Source organism: Oenanthe melanoleuca, chromosome Z (genome assembly GCF_029582105.1).
Source record: "Oenanthe melanoleuca isolate GR-GAL-2019-014 chromosome Z, OMel1.0, whole genome shotgun sequence".
Lineage (NCBI taxonomy): Eukaryota > Metazoa > Chordata > Aves > Passeriformes > Muscicapidae > Oenanthe > Oenanthe melanoleuca.
Window position 1 is genome coordinate 24977053 of NC_079362.1, and position 23407 is coordinate 25000459.

The following is a 23407-nucleotide window of genomic DNA, read 5'->3' on the forward strand; positions in this document are numbered from 1 at the left end:
TACAATCCCAATGCCTTTGTCTTTTGTAGCATTCCTGTAGAATTCCAATAGCATTGGTGAAAAGAGAGAAGAATAAAGGCCCTCTGTTCACTCTTTAATTCAATGTGAAGACTGCTGAGAATAAATATGCTGTGCCTTCTACTCAGGAAAATTTATAAAGGTGTCACAGGTGATGTCATAAGATCTATCAACAGAATTATTTTAGCAATTCTAACTAAATTTATCCTCAATTGCATAAGCCATTTATGAGTTAAAAGCAGCAGCAAGACTATGATAACTACATATTGTTATAGATTCTCTCTCCATACAACAGAACTGTCTGAGCTGTCTTACTGTCTCTAAAGAAAATATTTTTTCTTTAAATTAAAGTTTACTTCTGTTCCACTGAAAACCCAACTTAGGAGGTAAAATAAGCTGGAAGGAGACAGTTTTCCAAATCTTCCAAACAGGAAATGCTCCTTTTGTTTTGATACATGAGACTACAGATTCTTTCCCCAAGGATATTTCTTGCCTTAACCTAAAAAAGGATTCACAGATGAACCTACATTTTCCTACTTTATTTCCAGGACTGTTAGCAAACTACTGATACACTCCACGTTCCCTGTTTCTCTACTGATGGCAAATCCAGTTCCTGATAGAAGCCCATGTTTTACTTCTATTGGTGATCCATGGGCTAGAGAATTAGCATAGATGCGTAGGTTTCTCATCCTACATTGAAACTCACTGTTATATGGGCAGAAAAAGCAGGGCGCAATAAACTAAACACTTTCTATTGTAAGCGTGTTTAGTGGTTATCATTTATTAACTATCAGATTGTCTCTTTCACACTTTGTCAGCCAGAAAACATTTCCCTTACATGGAATCACAATTTCCATTTCTTCTCCTGCTGCATTATTCTCTTATCTGCACTGGTTTTTTTTTTTCCCTGATTTTATCTCTTACTGTTCCTCAGCAGCTGTTTCATCCCATTCATTTCCAACAGGTCCCAGCACTAAGAATTCGCTCTGTTATGTCCACTGAAATGTAATCAGTGATGCAAGTCAAGCTAATCTTTTACATTCCATCAGAAAAATCTTGACACAAGATGTGACCCAATGAAACCTCACATTCTTCCCTGATAATGGTCTTCTAGACTATCCTTCAGGCTGAAAGATATAAGAAAAATGTATTTACTAGTTAATCCTTTATTCTGCTTGGAAAGTTCAGAGCATGTCAGTTCAGAGCTAGAAACTTTCTCTTTGCTAACGTACACTTTGTTTCTGAAAAATACTGACAACTAAATAAACGAGATCATTTGGACCTTGCAACTGGAAAGGTGACATCACTGAACCGTGCTATTCTGAAGGCACTTACAACCTCAGTTTAAAAGGTAATGCTTCCTATTTTGCATTTTTAAATCTGTTGGTTGCACTCCCTTGAACGATGCTGTTTCACATGTACACAGCAATTCCTTTATCTTCAGGACTACACAAAACACCTATGTCATAATCCTGAGGGCTTTTCAGAGTTTCAGCTTTGATCAAGTTAAAGCCTGAAAGCTGTATTGCACTGGCTGCATCAGAGCAAAATTATCTACTTCATTTCAGAAAAACCCAAACGAAGTATATTTACACACGCTTCAGGGTAATGTATGAAGTGGAAGAGAGATTCCATGGGAATTCCCTTACCTTTTGTTCTATTTCTCAAAGGCTGGGATGGCATTCCAGGGACCTGCCATTCATAGAAAGATGAACCTGGGAACTATTGAGCTATTGAACTATAACAGGGAGGTTATTCAAGACAGCCAGCACGGTTGCACCAAGGACAAGTCCTGCTTGACCAAAGAAGTGGCCTTTCCGTGATGAAGTGATTCCATCAGTAGATAAAGGAAGAGCTACAGATATCATTTATCTGGACCTCTGTAAAGCCATTGACACATTCCTCTACAACATTTGTCTAAGTTACAGAGAAGGTTTTATGAATGGACTGTCTAGTGATTAAGGAATTGCCTGTATGGCTGCATTCAGAGAGTAGTGTTTGACAGCTCAGTGTCTGGATGGAGACATGTGATACTCTTAGGGGTCTGTGTTGCTATCAGTATTATTTGATGTCTTCATCACCAACATAGACAGTGGGATTGAGTGCACCCTCAAATTTGGAGACGACACCAAGAGCCAAGGGTTTGTTTGACACACCCAAGGAATGGGATTGAGATGCCATCCAGAGGGAGCTGCATAAACTGAAGGAGTGAGCTCACAAGTGCACTCCTCATGTTGAGTGCGGCCTTTCAACAAGGCCAAGTGCAAGGTCCTGCCCCTGGGTCAGAGCAACCCTCAGTATCAATACAGTCTAGGGGATGAAAGGATTAAGAGCAGTCCTGCCAGAAGGACTTGGGGATGCTGGTGAACGGAAAACTGGACATCAGCCAGCAATGTCTTCTTGCAGCCCAGAAAGCCAAACATATTCTGGGATGCTTCAAAAAAAACATGTGGCCAGTAAGCCAAGGGAGGTGATTAGGTCCCTCTACTCCACTCTGGTGAGACCCCAACCTCAAGTACTGCATCCAGCTCTGGGGTCCTTAGCACAAGACAAATACGGTCCTTTGGTGTGGACTCAAAGGAGGGCCACAACAATGACCAGAGGCCTGAATCACCTCTGAGGAAAAGTGGAAAGAGGTGAAGTTGCTCAGCCTGGAAAAGAAGGCTCCAGAGAGAGCCTTATTTTGGACTTCCAATACTTAATGAAGGCTTAAAGAAAGACAGGGACAAACTTTTCAGTAGGGTCTATAGTGCTAGGATAAAGGGTAATTGCTTTAAACTGAAAAAAGGTCAATTCAGACCAGATCCAAACAAGAAATTTTTTACAGTAATAGTGGTGACACACTGAAACACAGGTTACCTGGAGAGCTGGTGGATGTCTAATGCTTGGAATCATTCAAGATCAGGTTAGACAGGACTTTGAGCATTCTAAAATGGAAGAAGTTGTCCCTTCATACTGCAGGGGTTTGGACTAGATGACCTTTAAAGATCTCTCCCAACCAAAATCATTCTATTACTCTGTAATTTTAGAGGGGAAAAAAAAAAAAAAAAAAAAAAAGGCACAAAGAAAATTTAACTAAATTCAAATTGGACCTTTTGGTATATCTTCCACTGAAGTCGAAAGAGAATATTCCCTTCAAATTTACACAAGCAACAGCACTGTTTGAATTCCCTTCATATCAAATGTATGGATTCAGTTGTAAGGGAATGACAGGCACAAAGAGGTGCTATTTTCCTTGTGAGGTGTTATTCTAGAGTCCTTTTCCTGTGCAGCCTGGACAGGGCTCAATATTAATGCCAGCTGATAGGCCACAAGTACTGTCACTTTCTCTTATCTATGGAGACTTACGCCATTAAGTAAACACAAGGCTTTAATCCAAATATATTATTACAGAAAAATATTATAATGATATCATAGAATAATATTATTATAATATTGTGTTTAAAATATTTTATTCTTTACAGGCATTCAGTGAGCAAAAAAACACTGAAAACTGTACAGCTAGTCACAATTTCTCTAGTTACTTCTCAATTTTCACTTTCCCCCTTAACACTTTCTAGTGTGATCCTATCTCACAATGAAAGTTTTTCTATGTTGATTTATCATCTTACCTTGATCCTTACTTTCTGTCATTGTCTTTAACCTGCAAACATCAAATTGGTGTTTAAACATTGTCCAAGGAATCTGAAACTCAGTAAATACTACTCTGATATGCCATCTAATTTTTTTAGGAATACAGGTTATCAATCCTTATGCAAGTATATGTGCATGTACTTTCCAGCATAAAGCACACATGAAAGAACTACAATGCATGAATAGATGAAATTGAGACCCAGAATACAACATTCCCTGCAAGACTTAAGGAAGTTGGATCAAAGTGAAGGTGTTGTTAATGATGACTGTAATTTAATTTACTGGTCATCAAAAGCTCAAGTTCTGTGTTGCCCTCTGCACTATTCCTCAGAAGTGCAAAGCCCTGGTCCACTTTCACACAAATAGAAGAGTTTCAGTGCTACTTTGGATTCAGCCTAGAGTTCAAACAGAAGGTTTTTTAGTAAGTATATCCATAGATTTACAAAGCAGCAGCATTAAGAAGTGATTCATAAACAGGTATTAACATGCTTCTTTCAGTGCAAAACTGGTTCAGTCACATATCATGCAGAACTTCTATAACACTCTAGTCAATGTCTCCTTAGAAAATGGCTTAGTAAGGAAATACTTATTCATTTATGTTGATTTGCAGTCACAGAAAAAGTACAGTACAATTAAGATTATTTCTGTTCTGCAGTGCTTTGCTGTTTCTTTTCTAAATATTTTAAATAACATAAAACAACATTAAATAACAGCTATCCTTTGGAGCTGAAAAGGCTCTGAAAATAGTTACTACAATTACTGGCACACATTGTTTGTCCAACTTCAAATTCAGGGTCCACACTGAAGACTCAACTAGTAATTAAATCAACATTGTATCATAAAGCAAAGCATGGTTCTTATAATAAATAGTTTACAACCTGAAGAGTAAAATTTACACAGAAGCCCAGAGGGATATGTAGTGTACCATTGTGATAATCCCAAAATGACTGCTTATCTGTATCGGCACCAACATGTGTGGTTATGTAATGGGGGATAAAGAGAATGGAAGGAACTTTGAGAGTATTAATTTACTCCACCACACACTGCAAAATGCCATCAATATAGAGTTCTCATATCCTGTTTCTCTTATATTGAATATTGTTTATATGTAAGTTTATACTAAACAACCTTGTTACTTTAAGCCAAATCATCAATGAGCTGACAGATCTAGTCACATATGCATTCTTTGAGTCTACATGTCTTTCTCCTTAAATCCCAACAACCTGGCAACACTAGGATATAGTGAAAAACATTTGTGTGACCACTTCATGCAACAAGTGCTGCTGAGCCAACACTACCTTTTTTGTGCCGCAGTCACCACTTTAAGTAATGCAAGGCCCACGTGAACACTGGAGGACTGTGCAAACACATCCTACACTTAAACCTCCCTTTGTGGGGCAGGAAATGGCCTGGCCTGTCATATTCCATGGCAGGCCAAGCCTTTCCATACAGCTGTGCCCACCTCTGGGGTCTGCAATACAAGAATGACCTTGACCTGCTGTAACAAGTCCAGAGGAGGGCCACGAGGTTAATGCCAGGGCTGGAGCACCTCTGCCCGATTGAGAGACTTGGGGCCGTTCAGCCTGGAAAACAGAAAGCTCCAGGCAGACCTTACAGCTCCAAAGGGGCCCCTTACAAGGAGGCTGGAGGGGCTTCTCACGAGGGCACGGAGTGACAGGGCAAGCGGAAAACGCCTTAAGTTGCACGAGGACAGGTTTATCCTCGACCTAACAAGAATCTCCTTACGGCGAGGCATTAGCACAGTCGGCCCATGCCCCGTCCGCGCCCAAGACCAGGCGGGCAGCGCCCGGACCGGCCCCGGGCGGGCTCTGAGGGCCGCTCCAGGCCGGGTCCCGGGCGGGCTCTGAGGGCCCCGGGCGGGCTCCGAGGGCCCCTCCAGGCCGGGTCCCGGGCGGGCTCCGAGGGCCCCTCCAGGCCGGGTCCCGGGCGGGCTCTGAGGGCCCCGGGCGGGCTCCGAGGGCCCCTCCAGGCCGGGTCCCGGGCGGGCTCTGAGGGCCCCTCCGCGCCGGGGCCCGGGCGGACTCTGAGGGCCCCGGGCGGGCTCTAAGGGCCCCTCCGCGCCGGGTCCCGGGCGAGCTCTGAGGGCCCCGGGCGGGCTCTAAGGGCCGCTCCAGGCCGGGTCCCGGGCGGGCTCCGAGGGCCCCTCCAGGCCGGCCCGCGCAGAGCGCAGCGCCCCTGCCGCCCCCTGCCGGCCGCCCGCGCTCACGGCCGCGGCACGCGGGGGCCGCCCCGCCGGCCCCGCCCCCGCGGGCCCAGGCCCCGCCCCAATCGCATCGACCGGGAGCCCTCGCTCGGCTCGCGGAGGCTGCGGGCGGGCGGCGGCGGCGGGCGCGGCACGGATGAGGCGCATGCGCGCGGTGGGCGGGCGCTGGGGCAGCGGCGCGGTGCCGGGGGGGCGGGCGGTGCTCGGTGCCGCCGCCGGGCGCGGCGGGGCCGCGGAGCCGGCCCAGGCGGGCGGCGGGCGGCAGGGCTGGCGGGGCGAGTCGCGGGGGTCGCCGCAGCAGCTGGCGGAGCGGTACGCGGACTTGGCGGCCAGCCACAGCGAGGCGCTGCGGCAGCGGGAGGAGCGCGAGTGGCACAACGCGCGGCTGCGCCAGGAGAACGCGCGGCTGCGGCTGGAGAACCGCCGCCTGCGCCGCGAGAATCGCTGCCTCTTCCGGCAGGCCCTGCTGGGGCCCGGCCCCGACAAGCCCCCCGCCGAGCCGGGTGAGGAGGCGGAGGCCCTGCGCGCCCAGCTGGGGCAGCTGCAGGAGAAGCACCGCCGGGCCTTGCGGCACCTGCGGCGCTGCCGGGCCGCCGGCGGGCCCGAGGCCGCGGGAGCCGAGGACGGGGAGCTGGACGAGCTGCTGCTGGACGAGGACGAGCAGCCGTTGGACAAGAAGAGCCTGGTGCCGGCCGTGTAGGCGGCCCCGGTGGAAGGGGCGGTGCCGGCCGTGCTGCGGGCTCTCCCCGCCGCTCTCCCCTGGCGCCTCCCCTCTCTGCTCCCGGCTCTGACCCCCGTGCAGCGCGGGGCCGCTCCTCCGCTCCCCCGGTCGGAACGGGCCCTTCCACGAAAGTGGGGGGGAGGAGTTCAGGCTTTTTAATCCTTTTCCCAGATGTATACCCAGGAGGCACTGACGGTGATCAAGGGCAGCCAGGTTCATGTGAGAAGCTGAGGCTTGGCACACGAGAGGAATCTCTCAAAGCGGCTGTTGTGAAGAAAAGAGCCGCGACGAACAGGACACTTGTGTCTCCTGTCATCCCCCAGCATTGAACTGTGGTTCCTCTGGAGCTGTGGATCGATCACCTTTTCTCTCTTGAGTTAGTGTCCATCGTGTAGGCTTCAAGAGCCACGGAGACAGTTCTTTGTAGTTGGTGTATGTTAGGAAGAGGAGTGGAGGAAGCTTGAATGCTTTTGTCCGTGCTCCAGTAAAATTTGATGATAATTTGAACTATGAATTGCCTTGGACACTTCCTGCAGAACACTCTGTATTTTTAAAGATTGCCTTCATTCACCCTCACGTGAATACTGATTTTAATTTTACATTTTCACACAAAACTGCAGCTAATAAATAAACTTATACATCAAATGGTTGTGTAAAGTGTGAATCTTCAACAGGGGCTGTTTTTGAAATTGTAGGTGAGGTACCCCACAGGACATTGCACTATGCCTTCTCAAAGCCCAAATAATTGGGCTTTATTATTACTGTACCTAGAAAAATTTGCTAGAAAATTTGCTGGTTTAAATTTTCTTTTTAAGAAACTGAGGCAGAGATTTCCCTATTTTTTATGTCATTTAAAAGCTGGCTTATTCCTTCAGGTTTGAAATTGTTTTCTTAAAACTTCAAATTCTGTTTCAGTCGAAGTTGAAACTAATATGAAAGGATGAAATTCCATTTTTTATAGGTGTCTTTGAGAATATGACTACTGAAGTGAACCATTTCACCATATAAATGTCAACATAACCCTCTAATCATTAAAGCCGGTAGTGCTGGGTGCTGGTTAAGTGTGTGTATCTGCAGTTTCAAGTGCATTCTCAAAATGGAGAAACAACTTGTCACAGTGCAGTCAATATCTCCTTAATGAAAAAGTGTGGGTGCCAATGTCTGGTTATGGTGTTTGTTTTATAAACTTAAGTATTTGCAAAAGTACTTGCTAAATGCTCGAGAACTGCAGTATCTACAAGGCCATCAGGATTGTCTTGCTTTAATAGCAGTTTGCAGTAAAGTATGAATACCCAAACAATGAAAAGAATCTATCAAAATGTGTAACTATGTCAGGGTCCCTTTCAAAAGTTGCAGGTGTTGGTACATACAAAAGGGGAGAGATCCTGAATTTTCCTAATAGGATATGTAATTCTTTTTAACTAAACTTCTGTGACACTTGCATTAAATGGACTTTTTTTGCAAGAATACTAAGTTCTCTGGAAGCTTGTATAAAGGAGATATATATATATATACATATATTTTTATGTATATCTTGACAGATAAATTATGAAACAAAACTGCAGATTACAGAGGAGGAGAAGTATTTCAGTAAGATTCAAATTAATATAAAAAGCCAGAGAAAAGATTTAGAGTATTTCCTCAAATTGCTGCTTCCTTGTGGACTGCAGTAAATAGTCCCTTGATTCAGTCAAGCTGCAAAAATTTCATCTAACCAATTGCCTGATCTGGTTATTGTGAGTTTGGTTTTGAGAACAAAATCCACATTCAAGAAAGGCCTTTAGTGCCTTAGAGATGGTGCAAAATGTAATATTTCCTTACAGTGTCCCCCACATTATGGCTTGCAGGCATACTACAGCATCTATACATCTGAAGTGCTGGGAGAGATGATACTACAGTTGAATGAAGAGCTTTTACCTTACTCTACTTTTGGTTAAGATCTGTTTTATTTTCTGCTTTGTGTCTAATACACAGTTAAATCTTGAAAATCCATATCTCACTTCTTACTGCCAAATTTTGCCTTTAATTCTCTTTATCACCTCCTGGACTAGGATAGGTATTTGTCTTTGTTTGTTTGTTTGTTTGTTTGTTTTGTTTTTTTGGGGGGTTTTTTGTTCGTTTTGTTTTTGTTTAGTTGTTGTGGTAGTGTCTCCAGGTTTCAGTGTCTTGCTGTGTTGAGTCTTCCTCTGGCCTGAGTGTGGTTTCACTGGATTTGGAAGAGAGTGCATTACAGACCAAAATTGGTACAGTACACCAAAAAACCAGAATCCAGAACTATGCCATTTTGTTGTCCTTTTGTTTTATAATTTCTTTGCTTCACAATCATTTCAGTTGTATTCTAATACTTTTCAAAACTTAGAATTTCAAAATCATGGGTTTTTTCATGGTTTTGATTCTCGGTTTTAGGTACCTATCTCATTTCATAGTTACCTGAAAAAATGGAAGTAAATTTTTTTATTTTTATTTTACTAACAACAAATTTATGAATACAGGTAGATTCTTCCTGTTTAAAATGTTTTGCTTATAATTAACTTCTGTTTTGTTTTACACTGAATTAGAGTTTTTATGGGAGTGATTTTTATACATGCGAGTTTGGTTTTTTTAGAGAATGGGTTGAATTCAGGTTTGGATTTGGGGTTTGGGTATTTTGATTGGTTAGATTTGGATGTAGTGTTTGTTTCTTTCCCCACATAAATACGTAGAAACATTAGAACATATAAAATATGTATTAGGCAATAATGTCTTTCCAATACTTTGCAGTGTTTAAAATATTAATACATGTTCTCATAACTTTTTTGATGTATATAAATTCAGAGAGGCAAGCAGAAGCAAAAGTCTTGTAGCCTTTCACTTTATTGCTAACAATTTTCTTTCATTCCTTTAGGAAGTGTTCAGCCTTAGCTGTAGACTTTTCCTTACCCTTTTGTCCTGTGCATCATGTTAAGAAGTTATAATGAAATGTGAATTTTAAAAAAAGTTATGTGTATCAAAGCTGTATTAAAAATGCATTTAAATCTTCTGGGGCCATGTGTGAATTTGATTACAATTACTTCAAAACATGCATGTGTACAGAATGGCTCAGTGTCAGTGCCATATTTTGTATACATTCTGTTGCTCCTTTGAGACCTAATTTATGTTTCATTAAATATTGCACTCTGAAGGAGTTCTTTGCCCACTGTGCTCATCTCCTTGAATGTGCTAAGGTCTTGCAGTGCTGTATCTGACCACAGAGAATAATGAATTAAATTAAATGTCTTTGTATGATAAACTAACACCATTCAGAATAGTTTAATTTGGCTACTTTTTTACCAAGGCAATAATCTGTTACTCTTCCCTTGCCATCTATCTCACTATGTTCAGTATCCCCTTTTGTGTTTGTTCAGCTTAGTAAAGAGATTTGCATGATGAAAGCCTCTGTTCCAAAGTTGCAAGTGATTTAAAATAGTGGTTTACTGCTGGATTTTTAGTGTTCACAAATCAATAAGATCTTTCCTGTATATTTTTCAGTGATAACTTGTATCTGCATTATAATAGTGGGAAGTTTAGGTGTAGCTGCCCTTAAAACATTGTTCTGTAAAATATCCAAATTGCGTTTACTGCCACATCACTCCCCCCCCCCCACAAAAAAAACAAAAAACAAACCTCTCTATCAGAGAATAACAGCAGCATCTGATTAAAAAGCTCTTTCGAAAAAAGCTTGCAACCAGTATTATTTCATGACTTTCAAGGCCAGTTGTTTTCTCTTTGTGCTGCCAAGAGTCTTTGTTCAGTCACAATGTAGTTGTAGCAGGAAAGAAGATAAAAGGCATTACATTTAGAGGACATAAAAAGGCTGATTTAGATATAGCTATGTAGGAGAGGGACTATGTTATAAATCTGGGAAGACAGCAAATGGCTTGGATAATCCAGAGAAAGAGAACATTTTCAGAGAGAGAATTACTGTGGAAAGAGGTGACCATCAAGTAATAGCTAATGGAATTGTATTAATTTATATTGATAAATATATTTAATGTATAAAAATATTGAATGCAAATTTGGATAGAGTAAAATATTTGCACTGAGGAAAAATACTGTGTCGTGCACTGGCATGCCTTTGAAGTGAGGGCAAGCTTTGGAAAGCTGCTCTACAAACAATCCTTAGCCCTTGCTGAGATTATTAGCAGTGGTGCTCATTAAGGTTAGTGGAAATTTGTGAGGGCCAGCAGCCTGAGCATCTCCATTGTATAAGTGCCACAGAATTTTCGATGACCTCAGGTGCTTCCCATAGTTGTTTGTAATTTATCACCTAGATTAGTACAACTCTCTAACCAACCTGTTGGCTCCCAACAGAGGAATGAGCTGCAATCCGCCAGCAGCATCCAGGTGTGTGCTTTAACAAACTCACTTCTCAGTGCCTGACCCAGCCTAATCCTGATTAGTGTGTAAGTGCTTGGGGCATACCCAGAGATGAGGTGGCTGCAATGTAGTGACTGCCTACAGAAATTATATGGGCTACCAAAATAACTGTTTGTTCATGAGCTGTAAATGCTTAGCTGTGTCTGGCTTTTTTCTTCCTTATTAAGTTTGCAATACTTTTCCTATGCCATGGGAATTTGGTGTTTCTTCATGTTGAAGATAGTCAAACCATTTGGCTTGGCTGTAGAAAGCCTCAGTGCCAGCTGAGGCTTTTATGACCTACAATTTTGAATTTTATTATTGCTTTTCCTTCAGGAGCGATGGATTTTTATTTTTTTAATTATCAAACTCTTGCTTTTATCCTTTGAAGGAGTTTTGCTGAATTGAACTGGTGAGGAAGAAATATTTCAGGATGGATGTAAAATAATTTAAAATCAGAGCAGTGTACTTGGAATGTTTTCTCAAATACTTTGAAAGTCCATAAGATGCAAAAAATCAGATGTTTTCAAAGAAGTCTTATGAAATATTTTGGTTTTCTTTGGGTTTAATTTTTTTTTTAGTGATGTAAGAACTATCTTTTCAGCAAGACTTAAATATTGTATTACTCTGCATGATAAACATGAGTAACTGGATCTACTGTAGGGCTCAGGCACATAAAATCTAAAATAAGGCAGTAAAAATCACCACTGATCATGAGAAATTTAAATATAAGTTTTTTATTATCTCAAGCATGCCTAGAACACTCTCTTCTTGTCAGAGAAAGGTATTGCCTGTTTTGGTTTTTAAGTCTCTGATTATTGTGAAAGAAGCAGCTGCAAAACTCGTGAAAAAGTCAAATTTGACCCTTTGATCCTGAGCCTTGTGTTCCAGTGCTGAAAAGGCCACTAGCAATTGGAGGAGTGTCCATGAAAAGCTGCTCATCTCCTGGATATGCATAGGTATGCTTGGCTAAATTTTAATAGTCTTTGGCTTGGAGGACATGTAGACAGGGGACAAAGAAGGAGGCTTCAGGTGTCAGTCAGGTGTCAGCCAGGTGTTGCTGGCCTTGACTCGGTACCAGAGAAGCTTTTGTTTGTATTCTGCCTGATAGAATTTTATTTCAGCTTCTAGCTGAAGATTCTTTTGTGCCCTCAGTAAATGTTCCTCTGTCTCCTCAGTAGCTGCTGCTCAGGGTAAAGTGAAGTCTTGCAAGATCTGTCTCCAGCCACTTAAGAGACTATAAGAGTGTCTAGAAAAGACTGAATATATCTGGTTAAAAAGAGATGGTAGCATTGCTGACCATATGGACAAGAAGCCCTTGTTGCACTGAAGATGTGCATGTAAATTATGCTGAGAAAAATGCTAGACTCCACCAAAATGGTAGAGGAAAAATTACTGCAGTTTTGCAGCAAAGTTGCATACATGCTCTTCCTTTCCTAAGGAAGAGCTCATAAGGACTGAGATAAGGACTGCATCTGGCAGTCTAGCCTCAAAAAAACATACATTTTTTTCGGTCTCCACTCAGTCCTTACATGAATTCTTGGATGAGACATAGGGCAGAAAATACCATCTTGCAAGTCTGCTTCTCCGGTGGTTTTAGGTTGGTTAGCATTTACTACCTTTTTATATAGTTTTTTTGTGCTTTTTATGAGCTAGCAGTAAGTGGTGTTTCCATTTCACACCAGTAGATTATCAAGGCTTTATCTCCTGGCCTAAGCATTCTGAGAAAGTGCACACAAGTGTATGGTGTGTCTGGTCTCTGACCCAGTAGCATAGGTACCATTCTTATTGCTCTTCTGCAATTTTTCCTTTTATTTGTTCCCCACCCTGAGCCTTACCCCCCTCTACCACACCAAGCATCATCTTGATTTTTCTATTGCAGACCTCTGGAGCTGGTTCTAATGCACCCTGGAATGGTCTGGTTTTGTGTGGGTTGGCACAAAGTGTATTTCAGCTGAATTCAGGACTGCATTTGAAGCTAAATTAATGCCTGTTCTCAGATGCAGGGAATCAGTGGATGCACTCAACTCTCAAACTACAATCACATGATTTTTATTTCTGTACTTTATACATTAAATTTTACCAAGAGCCAAAAATTTTCCCTTTCTGTATGCCAAGCAGCACTCTAATCTTGGAGAAACTGAGTATATCATTGTGTTAACTGATGCTTAGTGCCAAATAGGATTGGAAGTCTTTATGTTTCCCCAATGTGTTAAGCTATTCCGAGCAGCTCGTTCAGCACCAATTCACAAAGCAGTTCTCAGGCATTAGACACAATATAAAATATAGGCAAGCTGCTGTTTTATTAAGAAAACACAGCTGAAGAGTCTCACACTACAACTTAAAGCTTAGAGAGCTTATTCAAGATGTGGCTTTGGTCCTTGGCATAAAGAAATTCCAACTCATTATCTCACTTTCTAAGAGCTTGCTTGGCGGCTTTGACAGTAGGGAACTGTGTTTTACTGAGACTCTTCTACACCACAGAAAAATTGAATGCAGTGTCTCTGGGACAGAAAAGAAGCACTTTGCTGATCCACATAAGTGATTAGCTTACTGTATGTATAGCAGAAGCCTCAGTTTAGTGAGAATAACAATGCTGGGCTCTCAGACTTTCCTACAGAGAGCTACTGCACAGTGGTTTCTAATGTTTCTACCTGTTAATTGATATTTTTAATTTCTATATTTTCTTTCCCCTCCTTCATAGTTCCAACCATTAATTCCTTTTAACAATCCTATCTTAAAGTATGATGATTTTCATCCATCATTTTTAATTGTAGGGAGTTTTTAATTTGTTTTGCTCTTTACAACTTCTAAGAAAAGAGGTTCACAACAGAACAGAAAGGTTCAGTTGATTCAGGTAATCATCTCTTAATTTTAAAAGCTCTCCACATACTCTGTGGGTGTATTGAAAAAATAAAAGTGATTTTTAGGATAGGGAGGCTGTTACCCCCAAGGGTTTTAACTGACAAAGCCTACACACTGGTTTTCTTAACATTAACCATAAATATAGTTCTTACTGTCATTACTGGTACCTCAGGAAGAAAACGAGAAAGATGTTTTTATGAGCTTCTGATGTGGTATGTGAAAATGTGTAATTCTGTCTGTAAGGGAACAACTAGCCAAAATGCCATTATTGTGCACTCTTTGCAATAAAATGAAATAAAACAGAGACCAGGAAAGCTGTCAGTTTTTCTGTGTAAAATCATGTGGTTTAATGTTTATATGTAGCTTTAACACATGATAAAGTTTGATCATAAACACATGATCTTGAATCTCTGCAATCACTTTGTAAACTTACCTAATATTTTTCCCCTTTAGGCAGAGGTATGAAAACTTACTTTGTCCTTTTCATTGTTTATCTTTTCAGTGGCAAGATTGTTCAGTACATTTATGCAGTCTCATACTTTTTCACTAATACAGTTCTTTTCAAAGCAGGAATTTTAATAATTTAGATAGCAGCTGTCCAACAAAGAAATTTCTTTTCAGCTACTAGCACAAATTTTGCGAAATGAAATTCTGGTCATGATGCAGCTTTGGAATCTCATTTAACTGAATCTTCAAGGGTTGTATGGTTGCAAAGTTGTGACAACTGCAAACTTCAGTGATGTTGGCTTACTAGAAAATTTGTGTGACATGCATTTATAATAAACTTCTATGGAATGCTAAGTATGTTATACAGTGCTTTTTGATTGAAATGGCTCACAGACTTTTTGGAATATAGAAAGTATTAGCGAAAGTTATTTGTACAGCTGAATTTTTTGAAAAACAATGTGCTTTTATATCAATATGAGAGATAATGAAATAGTGTGGTTCAGTGTAACATCAATTGAGTTGAGGTGAGTCATGACCATTAAAAGCAAGAGTGAGCTACATTCAGTACATCAGTTAAACACAGTTAACTAAGATGTTGCAGAGCAGCAGACATTTTTCTTTAGCTGCCTCATTCTTTCTTCTGAGTAATCCTTCATAATTTGAAGAAAAGGTTAAATGCCATGTAGTGGATCTGTGTGCCACTGCAGATTTGGAAACCATGCCATTTTTATAACATCTGTAGGAGACAGCTTTTCACCTGCAAGTTCACGACTTGGCAACTTTTATCACATAACTCAGTGGGAGTACATATTAATTATTAGTACATATTAATAATCCAAGGAAAAGCAGTGGAGGATTAGAGGGTGGGTAAAGGCTCAGTAGTTTCATATCTTTACAGTGATGGTAGGAGAACGTGCATGTGTGTATGTGAATGCATAAACATACAGACTCTAATCTTTACAGAGTTTTTATACAGCAATGTTTCTAAATACATGTCAAATACACACCAAAATACAGGGTCAAAATATTCCCTCTCCATGTCTACCCTCTAGGCTCTCAGATTCCACTTCTATTTCAGTATGCTACAGCTTTCTGGAACCAGGAACAGGAGCATATTCTTATTTGTGTTGAGATTTTTATGAGGGTTATGGTGAAAAACTGGGTTTTGTGGGCCTGTCCTTCCTCTCATCCCCACTTATGTGGGGTGGATCCCCAGTACTTGAATGCTATAAATAACTCAGGGCTGAAGCCTTTATTAAAGCAGCTCTTCGTATTGAAGGACAGTTGGGGTATCCGAGGGGCTGCCTACACCACTATTCCGCCAGTTCCACGACGGAAAGGAGCTTCCAAGGCGATCTTGTAGCTTGCACTCCAGGATTGGCAGTTCTGTCTTAACAGGCGTTATGAGAAACTCCCTCAATGACTCGTCGCTTAGGGATGTTATTTTGTTCAACTGCTCTCCAGGTGGTGGCGAGTGGACAGCAGGAAAGGCAGGGGCAGTTCCTGGTAGTGGATGGTCTCGCTAGTTGAATGGTGATGACCTGGTTTTTACATTAGATGTTAATATTCTGTCTCTGAAGATTTTTGGTAGCTCAACTACTTCCTCTAGGAGCAATGCCTTTTGGGAGCCTCCAGACTTACATATTGGGCAGTATCAGATGGTTGATTGATGAGCAGGGAGCAGCAGCAGCCTATCTGGAAATTAAGGCAGGGAAACCAGAAGGAGTAGAGAATAGCAGGGAAATGAACCAGAACTGGGGAGATACAAGTGCACCAATGTAATACTCTACTAATGCTTCTTATAAATTTCAATGTTAACTATAATAAAAACTATAAGTACCTCCTATCAGACATCTATGACAATCTTTATTTAACTGTTTTTGGCCACAGACTTAAAACATTTATTTCAATCCCCCCTTTTTCTTTTGATCGGGCTTCGCCTGCATCAATCAGCCGTCTCTGGTTTTTCTACATATATCCTTTGGATGGTTTGGTATTGATTATATATATTTTTGGCAGCACTCAGTTCTTCTCCTTCCTCTTGGGAGTCTACTGATTCTAGTTTAAATATTCTTGTCTGCTCTGGCCTCATGAGTGGGGGAAGTTGGAAATTTGTCTGGACTGTGGTGGTGATTATTCCGATCAGGCAAGGGAGCAGGCACGGGAGGATTAGAAAGCCAGCTTCGGCACTCAGGGCAATAAACAGCACTTTTTTCCACCATGCCCCTTTAAATGACCAAAAGCTATCCCACCAATTGGTGTTAAAGAGGGGCTTCCATTCCTGAGTGCCCACGTACGCAACTTTCCTTATTTCTTTTGAAATATTTTGGATTACCTCGCTTTTGTTGTCGATCTCGAGGCAGCACTCAGAAGCGTTGAGTTTTCCACAGATTCCCCCTTCGTTAGCTAACAGATAGTCTATGGCCAGTCGGACCTGGTACACTATGGCCCTTGTCTGAGCTAATTGATCACTTATGTGGTCCAGGGCTAGGGCAGTCTTATTTGAGATTACTTCCAGGACGGCTTGTAATTGGATGATCCTGTTAAGCATGTAAATCGGGGTACGATAACCCCAAGACACGTCCTGAGCCCAGGCAGCTGGCCCATAAGTTTTTATAATTTCTTCTGGAGTCCAGATCTTTCCTCTCTACTTCTGAGTACTGCCCAAATCAACGATTGTCCATCTTTTTTGGGTGTTCTTTCTTAATTTGTCATACAGTGGTACTCCCAGATGTTGTCCAGATTCCCGTTCAAGTAAAAAGAAAGCTGGTTTTATGATTCCCACCGTGCAGCTACCTGTCCAATCCCCAGGCAGTTTGGTGTAGGCCTTGTCTCCACAAATCCAAAATAGGTGCTGGGGAGCTCTCCAATGCCTAGTTTGTGTATCAAGGATGTTCCCAGTATTTAGAGATGGCCCTGATTCCCAGAAAGGGATTTATTCCTTGAACAGTACATTCGTGTAGTCCCTACCCCTCATGATAAATACATTTGGTTTCTTTCCTTTTTATTGCCCAATAAATGTTGGGTTCCCTTGGGACCCACTCCTTTTTGGTTTTTCTGATTACTAGATACCTTTTACAAGGCATAGTCCCTACAAAGGTGTTATATTTTTTCCCAGTTCTTTTGATGCATTCCTCCTCTACCACCTTTGATTTTAACTCCCATTGTTCCATTCTACGTTCTGCCTCTTTAGGAGGTTTTTGTTTCATTTGTTTCCACCATAATGTATCTACTGGTGCCAGACTAGTCCCTTCCCAAGGCCAGACGTTAGCCATCTGAGTGCTGCCACATATCCAACAACTTGTAATATTTAGCTCGTGACTGGTCTTTTCCATCAGGTCAATAAAGAGTTTCTTATGAGGGAGGTCATCTATTTCAGTTTCTTTTGAGGCTAAGGGTCTCTCTTTAATTAAATCTGCGACTCCTTCAGGATTTTCTAATCCCTCTAGACAAAACCATTCTCTGACAGGGCATTCTCCAGTCAAGCGTTGCCTAAAAGTGGCTGTGTTCCGTGCAATCCAGTAAGTTTTTCTATCCTCCTGAAAAGTTGTCAGCTGGGAGATATCAAAACAGGTGGGGTTGACGTGGGTGTGGACTCTGATGAGGGACTGCAGGACTTCTCCATCATATATGGGATTATAACATTTAGAGCATACACCATTAACAATTCCATTTATCATCAGGACTATGAATAGCCCTCCCAGGAGTCCAGTACGACCCATGTTCTTTGATCTATCCACTTGGGGCTCACCTGTCCTTGCCTCCTGGGCATCGAATCTCACGGACAGAGTCTCTCTCTCACCTTTCCCACTCTTATGTCAAGTTTGGAAGCTTTACTGGGAGATGCCCTGTGAGAGAATTTTGAGACTTCTCTTATTGATATTTTGTAACCGGCTGACAACAGTTTCTAATAACGTGTATTAACTGATTTGACATGCAACTCTAACAACAACCTTTATAATAATATTTAACAACTTAGAACTATCTTGAAGAGGGGAAGGGTGAAACAGGGCAGCTACTTACAAATACTTTTAACAACTTTTAACAATTAACTTTCAAAAACTTGGCCACTATGGTCCATTTATCCAGTCTTAGGTTTTTTTCTTTAGGGTAACTTTAAGAGTATTTGGATCGCAGGAAACACTCAACGGGTGAGTCTGATGGTACTGAGGGGTCTAATCGAGGAGATGGAATGGGCAGTGGTCCTTTTACTCAGGAAATATGGGTCCAGCCTTTCTCTTGGGTCCTGACAGCTGTGTGGGTTGTAAGCAAGACCTGGAAAGGACCTTCGAATTTAGGGGTTAATGAGGCATTGTTCCACGATTAAAACCCAATCCCCAGGTTTTATATGATGTATATCAGCGTCTAAGGGAGAGGCTTGAGGAAGATACCCTTTTCTTTGCAAATCAGCCAGTGTGTTGCTAATAGTTTTTAAATATTTTTTGACAGCTGCTCCCCCTTTCAGATACTCTCTGGTGCTGTAGGGAGTAAGAAGGAAGGGGAGTCCAAACATCATTTCATAAGGTGAGGCCTCTAGATCTGATCTAGGCTGGGTTCGAACTGGAGTAGGGCCAACAGGAGACATTATATCCAATTCATCTCCCTTTCCATAATTAATTTAGTTAATATATTTTTAAGGGTTTTATTCATCCTCTCAACTCTCCCTGAGCTCTGAGGATGCCACGGGGTATGTAATCACCATTTGATGCCTAGAGCCTTGATTATGTTTTGTAAAATTTGGGCAGTAAAATGGGTCCCTCGATTTGAATTGATGTTATTTATGATCCCGTAGCGGGGAATGAGGTGTTCCAGTAATATTTGGGCCACAACCCAGGTGGTCGCTTTTCTTGTGGGGAATTGCTCTACCCAATGTGTCAGGTGGTCTACTATAACTAGCAGGTATTTATATCCTTGGGCTGGGGGCATTTCTGTAAAATCAATTTGTACGCTTTGGAACGGTCTCAGTGCTAATTCCCTCCCTCCTGGTGTTGGTTTCCTCATTTGTTTTTGGTTGGCCCTTTGGCACAACAGGCATTTCTCAGTGACTGCTTTTGCGAAGCTATATACCCCTATGCAAATATGGTCTCTTAGGAAATGATCACAAATGCCTTGAACTCCCCAATGGGTTAATTCATGTATTTTGGTTAACATTTCCCGAGCCAGAGCTTTATTAAGATACTTCCTTCCGTCTGCTGTTAGCCATTCTCCTTGCTTCCCCTAATGTAACCCTTGTTTTTTCATTTCTTTTAACTCCTTTTAGCTATATGCTGGCTCTTGCTTCTCATTTGATGGTACACTACCTATACTAAAAATTTTGGCTGGTCTCTCTGATGTCTGGGCAGCTATTTTGGCTGCTTGGTCCGCGGCTTGATTACCCCACTTCTCTAAAGTATTCCCCTTATGGCCTCTGATGTGGAGTACTGCTATCTCTTTTGGTTTCACTAGGGACTCTAGCAGGGCTTTTATTAGATCTTTGTGGATTAAGTCTTTGCCTTTTGTATTTAAATAACCCCTCTTTCCCCAGATTTTTCCAAATGTATGTACGGTCCCAAATGCATATTTAGAGTCTGCATAAATTGTTCCTTGATCTCGTTCCAACAGATCGAACCCCCTTTTAAAGCATACAACTCACAACACTATGCCGACCAGTGAGACAGCAACCTTCCCTGTTCTACTACTTTCAAGCTGTTATCTTCCGTTCCCTCAACCACAGTATATCCTGATAATCTCTCGCCTTTTACCACTCTGGATGACCCATTGAAAAAAAATGTTCTCCCGTATGGTAAGGGGTTGATCATCCAGGTCTTCTCTTACTTTCGTTTGCAGATCCATGATTTCTAGGCAATCGTGCTCTAGCTCATCTACAGGTTCTCCCATGAGGAATTGTGCTAGTTTGAGGTTTCTAGATGTTGTCCATTCCAGATCGTTTGTGCCTATTAATATTGCTTTATACTTTAAGAGTCTCAGATCAGTTAACCACTGTTGTGCCTTCTTGCTTAACACCTATTTTAAATTATGGGGTGTACATACGATAATTTTTCCCTGCAGAGTTAACTTCTGGGCCTCTTCTATCAAGGTGGCAGTTGCAGCCACAGCTTGGAGACGTGTGGGCCACCCCCTTGCTACAGGTTCCAATAGCTTCGAAAGATAAGCCACAGGCTTCCGATGTTCTCCCCATTTTTGGGTTAAAACTCCATAAGCTACTCCCCTTCCATGTTTACAAAAAGTTCAAACTCTCTTTTTAGGTTAGGAAGGCTCAGTACTGGAGTGGATGATAATTTCATTTTTAAGTCATTTAATTGAGTTTCGTCTTCCAATGTCCAGGTGATAGGATCCTGTTGAACCAATATCTCATATAGAAATTTGACGCTTTGGGTGTATTGGTCGATCCACAATTTACAATAGCCAAATAATCCCAATAATTTCCTTATGTCTCTCTTTGTATTTGGTGAGGGGATGGCTAATATCCCGGATATTCTTTCGGGGCTTAACTTTTTGTATCCCTCTCCAATTATATGTCCCAAATATGTAACTTTCTGTTCTACAAATTGTAATTTAGTTCTTTTAAGCCCTTCTGACCTAAAAAGTTAAGGAGTTTGATACTGGACTTTTTTACCTTATCTTGCTCTTTTCCTGATATTAATCAGTCGTCTACATATTGTAAAATTTGTATTCCACTTTCTGAGGGAAATTGCTTTAACAAATCTTCTAATGCTCGACCAAACAGATTTAGGGATTCTGTGAATCCCTGGGGCAGCCTTGTCCACCTCAGCTGTTGTCTCTTCCTTTCTTAGGGTTTTCCCACTCCAAAGCAAACCAATCTCGGCTTTTTTGGGCTAAGGGGCAAGTCCAGAAGGCATCCTTTAGGTCTATCACTGTGAACCACATGCTCTCTTGATATTTGACTCAGCAACGTATAGGGATTCGTTACTACCGGATGTTTTGCTTTCATTCTTTTATTCACTTCTCTTAGATCTTGTACCAATCTAAATTTACCATCTCCCTTTTTGACTGCTAACATGGGGGTATTGTGAGGGGACATGCATGGTTCCAGTATTCCTTCTGCCAATAAGTGTTATAACTGGGGCTAACCCTTGCCTACTTTCTGCCGACACTGGATATTGCTTTACCCTAATGGGAGGCCCTTCTTCCTGCATATCTATTCTTATTGGTGAGATGTCCAAGTAACCATATCTTCCCTCTTCTGCCCATACTACCGGATCAATTTTACTCAGTCTTCTGTTGTTAAAACCATCATATGTACTACCATTCTTCCCTCTTTTGGGAGAACTTCTATCCCAAGTTGAACTTGCAGGTCCCTTCCCAACAGGTTTCTCTCTAGCCAGGGTAAGTAGATGAAATTTGCCGTACACTGTCTGAAGTTTCCTCTTATTTCTACATTGTCTACCAGACTGGCCATAAAGGACTTACCTCCTGCTCCTAATACCTCACATATCCTGTTTCCGACATAAGTACCCAAAGGCAATTGGCAAAGACTGGACTTGTCTGCACCAGTATCTTCTACAGACTTCAATTCTTCATGGTGAGGACCCAATTCCAGGTTTACAATAGGCTCTTCTTGATGTCTTTTTGGGTCCACTAGTGAGAAGAGCCCATGACACCCCTAATCATCTTTCTCTTCTCCTCTCAACAGCCTCTCCAACGCCTCCTGTTCCCTGGCAATTGCTCCATCAAACTCTACTTTCTTACAGACTCTTCTTACATGCCCTTCTTCCCTGCAATAATAACACCTTAGGGGTTCCCTCGGTCCTTGTGGGGGAAATCCCGTCGAAGCAGCTCTCCTTTCTCCTTCCCCAGGGATAGGTGGAGATTTCTCCCCTTTTGGTGGGCTCTGGCTGTCAACACCCTTTACGCTTTCCCTGGCCACTGCCACCATTATCCTTTCTTTTGATCGTTGTTTTTCTTCTTCCCTTCTTAAGTAGACCCTCAAGGCTTTTTTCAGCAGCTCATTTATACTTTTCTCTTGCCAGTCTTCAAGTTTTTCTAATTTTCTCCTGATATCTGGCCACGATTTAGTTACGAATTGCAATTTTAAAAACACCTGGCCCTCTGCTCTATCTAGGTCCAGGCTCGAGTACTGCTGAAAGTTCCTTCGGAGTCTACTTAACCAGGAGGCAGGAGTTTCATCTTTCTCCTGGGCTGCGTTGACCACCACTTAGTGTTATTACTCCGGGGCACAGACTCTTTGATCCCTTGGATCATTAAACTTCTGTAGTCCTCCATGTTACATCTGTCTTCACCTCAATTGGGTTGCCAACCCGGATCCGTTACAGGTAGTTTGTGGGTCCCCAGGAGGTCCTGCCCTGTTTTCCCTTTCCCATATTTTAATTCCTGCTGTCCGAACTAGACGGACTTCTTCCGGAGTGAATAGTGTATTCAAGATAGAATTCAGCTCCCTCCAGGTGTAAATGTTGGGCCCCAGGAACTGAACGATTGGATTAGCAATCCCAATCAGGTCCTCTACTAGATTCCCTAACTCTTTCTTAAAACTTCTTGCTTCTGAGGCTGTGAGAGGTGCATTCACAAAGCCCATCCCTCCCTCCAGGCCCCCCATAGGCATGTCTCGGAATGGAAAAAGCTTGGCTTTCTAACGTGTGTTATACAGAGGCCTTTAAGGTGCTTCTACCATCTGGGGTGTAACGATAGAAGGAGGAGGGACTTGCAAGTTCTGTTGAGGGGGATCAGGGATAGGGGTTGCAAGGCCCTGCCCCCAACTAGGGGGAGGTGCCAGAACCATGGATGGTAGAGGGGAAGGACCTGGGTTAGGGGCTTGGAGACCCTGTCCCCAACAAGAGGGAGGTGCTGGGATCGCAGATGGTAGGGGAGAGGGTATTAATTCTGGATTGAGGAAAGAAGGGGACACATTTTGGGTATGGGAAGGGTTGGTTTTGAAGCAGGTAGTTTGTGCAGGCTGGGAAGGAGTTATTGATTGGGCTGGGAAATGTTGTGGAAGGTCTAATGATGTAGGGGAGGGGGTTACAGATGAGATTGTTATAGTTGGAGGGCGGGTCTGGGGTATATGGGAAGCTGTTATAGATGAAACAGGGAGAGCTGGAGAAAGGATCTGTGGTGTAGGGGATGGTGTTATGGGTGGAATTGGGAGA

The 23407-nt window shown here is 42.3% G+C and overlaps 1 protein-coding gene across 1 annotated transcript; it reads left to right on the top strand.

Annotated features, from left to right (window-relative positions):
* The first annotated feature begins 6011 nt into the window (after nucleotides 1–6011).
* Nucleotides 6012–7241, top strand: TUSC1 (tumor suppressor candidate 1). The gene has a single exon (XM_056513476.1). The coding sequence runs from the start codon at nucleotides 6012–6014 to the stop codon at nucleotides 6573–6575; it is 564 nt and encodes a 187-aa protein (XP_056369451.1). The 3' UTR covers nucleotides 6576–7241.
* The last annotated feature ends 16166 nt before the right edge of the window (nucleotides 7242–23407 follow it).

Excerpts from the sequence above, each read along its gene's own strand:
- TUSC1 (XM_056513476.1), top strand. The coding sequence starts at position 6,012 with ATGAGGCGCATGCGCGCGGTGGGCGGGCGCTGGGGCAGCGGCGCGGTG.